This window comes from Chelmon rostratus, chromosome 5 (assembly GCF_017976325.1).
Source record: "Chelmon rostratus isolate fCheRos1 chromosome 5, fCheRos1.pri, whole genome shotgun sequence".
Classification (NCBI taxonomy): Eukaryota; Metazoa; Chordata; class Actinopteri; order Chaetodontiformes; family Chaetodontidae; genus Chelmon; species Chelmon rostratus.
In genome coordinates, this window is record NC_055662.1 from 9,992,148 (window position 1) to 10,000,796 (window position 8,649).

At 42.0% G+C, this 8,649-nt stretch overlaps 1 protein-coding gene and 1 non-coding gene across 2 annotated transcripts; one reads left to right on the top strand and one right to left on the bottom strand.

The window, feature by feature from the left end:
• Window positions 1-489: 489 nt before the first annotated feature.
• trnap-ugg lies at window positions 490-561 on the bottom strand. The gene has a single exon. It is a non-coding gene; the product is annotated as a tRNA-Pro (tRNA).
• A 313-nt stretch (window positions 562-874) lies between these two features.
• On the top strand, window positions 875-8,281 carry LOC121606154 (STAM-binding protein-like A). The gene is made up of 10 exons (XM_041936342.1): window positions 875-991; window positions 2,938-3,162; window positions 3,359-3,434; window positions 3,526-3,621; window positions 4,133-4,532; window positions 4,743-4,867; window positions 5,404-5,541; window positions 6,390-6,502; window positions 6,619-6,718; window positions 7,217-8,281. The coding sequence occupies exons 2-10, from the start codon at window positions 2,957-2,959 to the stop codon at window positions 7,271-7,273; spliced, it is 1,311 nt and encodes a 436-aa protein (XP_041792276.1). The 5' UTR covers window positions 875-991; window positions 2,938-2,956; the 3' UTR covers window positions 7,274-8,281.
• The last annotated feature ends 368 nt before the right edge of the window (window positions 8,282-8,649 follow it).

The following is an 8,649-nucleotide window of genomic DNA, read 5'->3' on the forward strand; positions in this document are numbered from 1 at the left end:
TATATATGCGGGCCGGGTCAGGAAGAGGGCAAGATCCATTGCCACAGACCCCAGCCATCCGGGCCACAGACTGTTTGTACCGCTTCCATCAGGAAAGCGGTCCAGGAACATCTGCACTACCACCAACAGACTGAGGGACAGCTTCTTCCCCAGGGCTGTCAGAGCGAACACCCCCAGCAGCCCCTCACTGGAGTGAGACACTGTGAGGACTATGAGCCACTGCACAGATCTCTACACAGCCAGACCCAAATAAACAAATAAGACAATAATTTGAAAAGAGACTAACTCATAATTTCCACTGCACAGTAGATGATATATTGTCTGAGAGAGACATCGTCATATGATACATCCATCGTTTACAGATATATCTTGTGTCATTAGAATGTTCCATAGTCGGACAGAGCAGAACATGTATGGAGAACAAACAGAGGTTGAACATGGAGTTCATTTTGTATGGTATCAAGGTTGTATTCACATGAACCAAATAGTGGGCTCGTCCGGGATTTGAACCCGGGACCTCTCGCACCCAAAGCGAGAATCATACCCCTAGACCAACGAGCCACTTACACTACTAAAGGTAGCCTGCCTTAGCAGAGGTCTCGATTTGTGCAGTTGTACCTACGTAGGTTTTGTTTTCTTATCAATCAAACGTCGCATTCTACTATCCAAAATAAACAAGCATATTATTTTACGAATGAGATATTGATATGCATGTTACACTTACTCGAACAAGAAAATACACCCCCCTCCCCTGCAAACTATGTCATTACTGATGTTTATTGACGCTATTAAAAATGTGTAATTGACATCATCGCAATATCCTTTTGCGCAGGCGTGATGATTAGTCGGGCGGAAGTTGCTTTGATTGCGGAAGTGTACAGATGTTGTAGGAGCTGCCCACTGAAGCACTCTGAGTTAGGACTGTCATTTGATCGGATTTTGATCTAGCTGTATGTAGGCCTTGGGGAACTTCAGCTTACAGCTCGATCAGGTAAGAATGAAGATGACGTGCCCCGATTGGTTGCCAGTCGCTTAATCATTTAAACTCGTGCTGTAAAGAGCCCAGGCTTTGCTATGTTAGCTAAGTTAGCGCGGCTAACGCGACGTCGCTGGTAGACATTGATCACTTAAGTGACAGGGCGAGCGAGATATCAAGAGTCCGTGGGGGGGAAAAGCACATTTTTATGACACCCAGAGCATGCCAGTTGACTACATTACGAAAGACTTTCTAAATGAGGTGAAAGTAACGTTGTCAGTCACTACTTGAACCAAAAAGGGCCCACTATTTCGCATTTTGTCCACCCTTACTAGGTGACAGTAAGGTAAGGGTTCGTTGGTTTTCGACGTAATTTTGAGACGAAATTTTGTGGTCTGACTGCGTCTGTCAGATTGTAAACATACAGTAAGTATGGTGATAAACTCTGATTGATTACACTTATTATTCGCTCTTTCACTCATAAGCAGCGATGGTAAAAATACTCTGCCACGATTAAAAGTCCTGCATTTTCAATTTTACTATAGTTAACCAACAGAAAAAATATCAACGACATGTATTTAAAGTATCAAAAGTACTCATTATGCCCAGTGATTCCTTTTAGAGAGCATACTATTGTTTATTAGATTATTATGACACATGCATTAATGTATACGGAGCATTTAAATGTTGTAGCCTGTCATAGTGAGTTAATTCGAACTACATTATATAATGTATCAATGCATCATGTCCTAAAGTTGTTTGAATGTTTTGTATCAAAAATCTTGATCCTTGTTGTACCATCTCAGTATAACCTTTTCCATGTTTTAATGGGGAAAAATGTTATGAACAAAAAATAGCAGTGCCAAATTTAATTTTACAAAACATTACTTATTTCTTTCCTGTGTATAGAGCCATAAATGTTCAGTTTCTGCCTATTTGTTGGCTGTACTGATGGTACAGTTGTTTAAACTAAATACAGTTGAATAAAAGTGAAAATAACTTATTTAAAAATACAAAGAAAGAAGAAACCCGTCACCTCTGCCTTCACCTCTCTCCCCTTATCAGAGCCACACCTCCTGTTCAGCTTAAACGTTAATGCTTGGTCGTCTCTTGACGTACTGTGTTCCTGTGGCCTGAGGCAGCTAGCCAAGAAGCCATCATGGCAGAATCAATACAAGCCACCTGACTATTAGTCAGCATGCTGATGAAGCGTTCTCACATCTGTCTTCATTTGATCAATAAGGAGCAGAAAACCTCAAGTCATACAAAATGAACCCTCCCAGCAGAGTCATTGCTTTTTTCTAAATATACTCAGCCAGTGATTTTCAGACTGAGTTATGGCCTCAATACAGGGTGTGAGGAGGGAGACACTGCCTCTTTTTGCTAGTTTATGCAGGATATTGTGTGGCCTTGAACACTTACTGAATTGATTTACTAACAGCACACATGCATGCTTGAGAATTAATAATCAAGTCTTCATCTCTTCACATCATATCCTTATTAAGTTGATATTTCTTTAGATTATGTAATTGTGAATTCATAATGAATACATTTTTGTTTAAAGTTCAACTGGAAACACCCTAGATTGTGTTGCGTTTTTAAAGAATTCGACTATCAGCTTCTAATAATTAGCTCAAGTCTCCTGGGGACTGGAGTGCTTTATGCATTCTTACATGCTAAGGTTTTGGTCATGAGTGGAAGAAGCTCAGCAGTCACGATGGAAGGAAAATGTTAGTTCACAACAGAGGAAACACAAGCTATTATTATTCTAAGGAACCATGATAGCCTCACAGAGAAATTACAAAAATACTGGAAATGGAAGAAAAAGTGTCTGTCAGACCAGTGTTGTAAACACACACACAGTGTTTACAGAGTACATGGTTTGCTTCAGGTTTATCACCACAGTGTTAAATAGCAGATTCCACTAAATACAGTGTTAAAACTTCAGCTTGTCTTCCCAGTGTTCCAGGTTGAGCTGTCATGATGGCGGACCACACTGACGTCAGTCTGCAGCCGGAGGAGCGAGTCCGCGCCCTGACCAAGAAGGGAAGCTCAGTGGAGGTTAATGATGATGTGCCCCCGCGCCGCTACTTCCGCTCTGGCATGGAGATGATCCGCATGGCTAACATCTACACAGAGGAAGGCAACATTGAGCACGCCTTTGTCCTTTACAATAAATATATCACGTAAGTGTTTCTGGCCATGGGCCGGACTGACTGAGCTGTTGAGCTTTTTGTAATGAGCTTTATTTGCTCGATTGTATTGTTGCATTTATTAAGGTGCTTATTAATTTGTCCTTCATTGTAATTGGTTTAGTCCTCTAGTGAAGAGGTCGGCAAAAAGTTCATCAGTTAATAACAACATTTTTTTCTTCTCACCAAGGCTCTTTATAGAAAAACTTCCCAAGCATCGGGATTACAAGACCGCAAACATTCCTGAGAAGAAAGACACACTAAAAGTATGCATACAGTGTTTGTAATGCCCTATATAACAAACTTTAAGTGAATTAGAGAAAATGTTTAAGCTTAATGTTTTGCTTTCTTCTTCAGAAACTGAAGGATGTGGCCTTTCCTCAAGCAGAGATTCTGAAAAAAGCTCTTTTGAGGAGATTTGACCAAGAGTATGCACAGTATCTCGTCAAAAAGGTAAACGGTCTGCCATCTCCTGCCACAGCTTCATTGATTGTTGATCTTAAATTTATTTAAATAAATTCGTTTTGCCACTTATAGAAACATATTTAGAAGAAAAATATTTTATTTAAACATTTGCAAATAACAAGCATCATACACTGATTTTACAAAGGTAATAAACACGGGGTATAAACCCTAAATGGGTGAAACATTAATCAGGAATACAGCAGCTGCATACCATGGTTCTTATAAAAGGAGTCATTTGTTCATTAACAGAATAAGTGGTGGCAAAACAGTGACATTGACCTTGAATAGTCACTTTTTGTTCTAGTTACTGACGAAATCAGTTTACACTTCACAAAGATTATTCTCCAACCAAACTGCTGCTGTAGAAGACAACGTCATCGCCAAAGATCTGAAGACCAGAAATCTCACGTCACATCGTTTTTGAACTACAGACAAAAAAAGAGCCCCTCTGCTGAACCTCAAACTCGTATTTTGTGCGATGTGTTTGCTGTGTGCTCAGAAAGCGGAGGAGGAGACCTTGGCGAGGGAGCAGTCCCGGCAGCGAGCGCTGGACGCAGAGCGGGAGCGCGTCGCCGAGATGCAGCGGCGGCAGCGGGAGCAGGAGCAGTTCAGTGCCTTCGAGGAGATGATCCGCCGCCAGGAGCTGGAGAAAGAACGCCAGCGCGTGCTCCTGGAGTTCGCCACGCCCGTCACACCCTCCCCTGACACGCCCCTCATTCCAGGCATCCAGGGCCCCTCGCTGGTCTCCCCCACCGCCCCACAGAGCCCACAGGACCTGTCTGGCGGCAACAACTACCAGTACGATCACCCTCCTGCAAACATCAGCACACCTGGCACCGGCCCGCCCAGCTTCGACCGGTCGCTCAAGCCCGGGTCTTTGGTCAGCCCGGGGAACAACAGTGAGTTAATCTTTCTCAGACCTGAGGGGCTGGCGTGCAGAGGATTTAAATACTGCCCCACACCTGATTTAAAGTATTTATTCTCCTGAGCTCATTCCTTTCCCCCTGACCTACTTCATTTCCTGTTTACACCATGCCTTGCTTCAGAACATCACAAGAATCTAACTTTCGCATTCAGCTTTTGTTGATCTCTCTACATGGTTTTCGCAGATACAATGGTGGATGCCCTTCAGCAGTTGGCTGTTCCCGCTGAGCTGTGCCGGAGCTTTCTGAGGCTGGCTGAGGCCAACACAAGCCGAGCTGTAGAAACTTGCGGCATCCTGTGTGGCAAACTGGTAAGACTCTGGACCAGAGCGGTTGTGCTGAACCCCCTTCTGAACAGATCTGTTACAGGAAGCACACACATTTGTATTAATTAGATTTAAATAAATGCTTTTTATCACACCTTTAAATCAGGAGCAAAAATCCAATTTTTCATTGTTGAATTTCGTAACCTGAGATGGTTTAAGAAGAAAATTCTGTGATCATCCTTCGATGAATGTGTGTGAAATGTACATTTATAGATTTTTAAGTGAAAGTGAGACATCAGCTGACCTCCCCTCCCAGAGGGGTAGAACATAATCTGACACTTCTCCCACTGTCCCAAATCTGCTGTGGTTTTTGTTAGAATTATATCATTTGCTGGTCGGGTTTACTTAAAGCGCTTTTCCCTTTTTTTTCATGAGCATGACTGAGCATTTTTGCCAGCAGCAACAAGTCAGCTCTCTGTAAATTTAACTCAGACAGAGTCCTTGGATAGCTTCTTGGCAGACGGTGGCTGTGCATAATTTAAAGGAATATAATACTGCTACACTTTCTGTGTTTGTTCCAGACCAGAAATGCATTTACCGTGACTCACGTCATCGTACCAAAGCAGTGCGGAGGGCCGGACTATTGTGACACAGAAAATGAGGAGGAACTCTTCCTCATACAGGACAAGTACGATCTCATCACCCTGGGCTGGATACATGTGAGTAAACTCTGGCCAGTGCTGTCCAGTAATCGCCTTTACACAGTGTGGAAACGACAGCAGCTGCATCACTGTTCTCAGGAGTGCGAGCTAATGCTGCGCCTTAAAGGGAAAATTCACTCTGAGAAAAATATAAAGAGAACACATGAATGAGAATGTGGTTTGGCAAGAACAAGCTCTCGTGGTGATTTGTCATGAACACCTGCGGCCCGTTGCACCAGCTGTATGGAAGTTCTGTCTTAAGTTTGGGTAGAAATTCCTCATAACAAAAGATATTAAAACTAGTTACTTTGAGGTTCATCTGAACTCCTCTGGAATAAAGTCCAAACTAGCTAAAATATTGTGAGACAAAACAGGAAGTGACCTTTTTGCTTCCTGTAGCCAATCAGTGAAAAGCACTGTTCTTAATCATCTTTGAACACTCCACTGCCCAATAGGAAAGAGGCTAACGACTAAAAATAGCCAACATTAATCACCAAATAACAACAAAAGGTACGTTAACTAGGACAAGTGATTCAGTGAAAACTATTCAACTTTAATCTACAGCTAGTGCAAAATAACAACAAAAATAACAACAGTGACATCAACTGCGAAACGATGCGCCATGCCAACCGCTATTTTACAGAGGACCTTACACCTACTGAGGGATAGGTGTATGATTTAATTTGTAACTTAAACCTGTGTTGGAACTATTTCAGCTGGTGCAATGCTTAAATTGTCAGTAGCATGTAAACTAGGCTATGTTTGAACTTACTAGCTGATGCAAGCCAGTGCTGATACTGTTTTTTGTCATTGTGTCTGTGCACTGAAAGCCAGTTCAAGTGACGTCTGTCATTTGTGTTTCCCAGACTCATCCCACACAGACGGCTTTCCTGTCCAGCGTCGACCTCCACACACACTGCTCCTACCAGATGATGCTGCCGGAGGCCATTGCCATCGTCTGCTCGCCTAAGTTCAATGAGTGAGTGAGAAAACGGCCGGTGTCCTGTCGTTATAAACACGGGATGTTTACTGCCAGTGTGCTTTCGTTTTTTCTCTCTGCTAAAGTGTGACTGTGTGTGATCGTGTTTGTCCCAGAATCGGCTACTTCAGGTTGACGGATCGAGGAACAGAGGAGATCTCCACATGTAAACAGAAAGGCTTTCACCCTCACAGCAAAGACCCCCCTCTATTTACAGTGAGTAAAGCTCTACTCCGAGACCATTAGTGCAAACACGGATTTGTTTCTTGAAACAAGTGGGAAAGACATGTGGTAATGTTAAGATTGTTCACCTGTTTCCAATTTAATTTCTGCAGAGTTTGCCTGATCCAGTTTTGTTTCGAGAAAATTCTGGATGAATGAATGTGATCTCCAGAAAATCTGCACGCTAGAATTGTACCACTGAAATTAAGAGAGATTTTTGATTGTAATGTGTGTGTGTCTGTCTGTCTGTCTGTCTGTCAGTCATTTTATGGGGACTCGCCTTCCTCATGTGGACAAAACTTAAGGTTAGGGTTAGGCAAGTAGTGGCTATCGTTATGGTAAAGGTAAGTCTCCAGGAAATGAATGTTAGTCTAGGTAATGTCCCCAGAAATGACAGAAACGCAACATGCGCGTGCGTGCATGTGTGTGTAAGTAACTTCTTTTCCTGTCCATATGAGCAGACCCTAACTCAAATCTGTTTCTCCCTCTCAGCACGCGGGACACGTCACCATCACCGACGACACTGTGTCCATGGTGGATTTGCGGTGATCCCCCCACACACACTTTTTCACCATAGACTGTTTTATCAGACTGCAGACATTTTACAGGAGGAAACACTCATATTATTTGCAGGATGATACCGAGCAAATGCCCGCCACAAGTTTACCATTTATATGGACTTCAGTTGTTCTCAAAGAGAACAACATTGTGAACCTTTTGTTTTTTTTGGGGGGTGGGGTGGGGGGTTGTGGCTCTTAAAGAAAAATTCTGCATATTGTTCTTCTCAAACAAACAACTACTATCCGCTTCATGGACTGGCAAACCTCCGGCTCTTGGACTCCTCTGTTTTTGTCAGTATATGCTCTAGCTCCAAACTGTTCTACTTTTGTTTTTGCCATTAATAAAAAAGTCTGTTTGTCAGTGACAGATAAGTGTCTGGTAACCCAACCTTTCTTTCATAATTGTCATCAAAGTTTGGTTCTGCCTGACAGATAAAGTGCCAAGGACGAGAACATTTACATGTCGAGTTGTTCATTGTGAAGTTCATGAAGTTCATGTGGAGTCTATTGTTTGTAATTATGTCTTGTTCTTTCGACCTGGTTTCCTACATACGCTGTTGAAGTGCTATGAGTGCTGAGAGACAGGAAAGCCAGTTGTAACTCAGGTATGCAGGCAGTGTTGCTGCTCTGTATTATATTTTTATATACAAACACTATCACTCCACTATCCTTTATATATGAAGGGTTTTGTTTGAAGTTTAATTTGTGCTTATAATGGATCCACCTTTACATGTTCTGATTTCCTCTCTGTGTTTCGTGTGGAAAGGGGTTGGTAGTACCTGTATAATGTGTCCATGCTTCAGGGGGTACGTGTGCAACAGGCAATCTGTACCTTCTGCTACACATTACTACACATTACTAACCACCTGGCCATGGTTCATGCCTCTAGTCATTTTTGTTTTCTCCATTCTCTTGTTAGAAGAAGTAAATCATTAGCCATAATTGTGGAAATACCCTCAATGAATGAAATGCCAAGATAAAATAAATGCATTGTAGATTAATTTATTCTGCATCATTTTGTTTGTCATGTGTGTGCAGTTAGCTACAAGGTACAAATTTAAAGCATAACTACAGGGATGGGATTGCTATGCACCGAGTGTATATGAGGGTGCAAAATGTATTAGATAATACATCCCACAGCTGTTTTCAGTGTAACATGCATGCTTGGAAATGAACAAGAGAAAGAGCCAAATGTGTGCATTATATAGCAAAATAATCTATATTTTACAGATGGTCAAAGACAACATTTGCAAAGATCAGATAAAAATAGAGTTTTCAAGGGTTTTTCATGAAGTGAATGGATTTCTTCAGATGACAGATGATAAATGAATATCTCATTGATTGTTTTTATGAAATACAGTGATC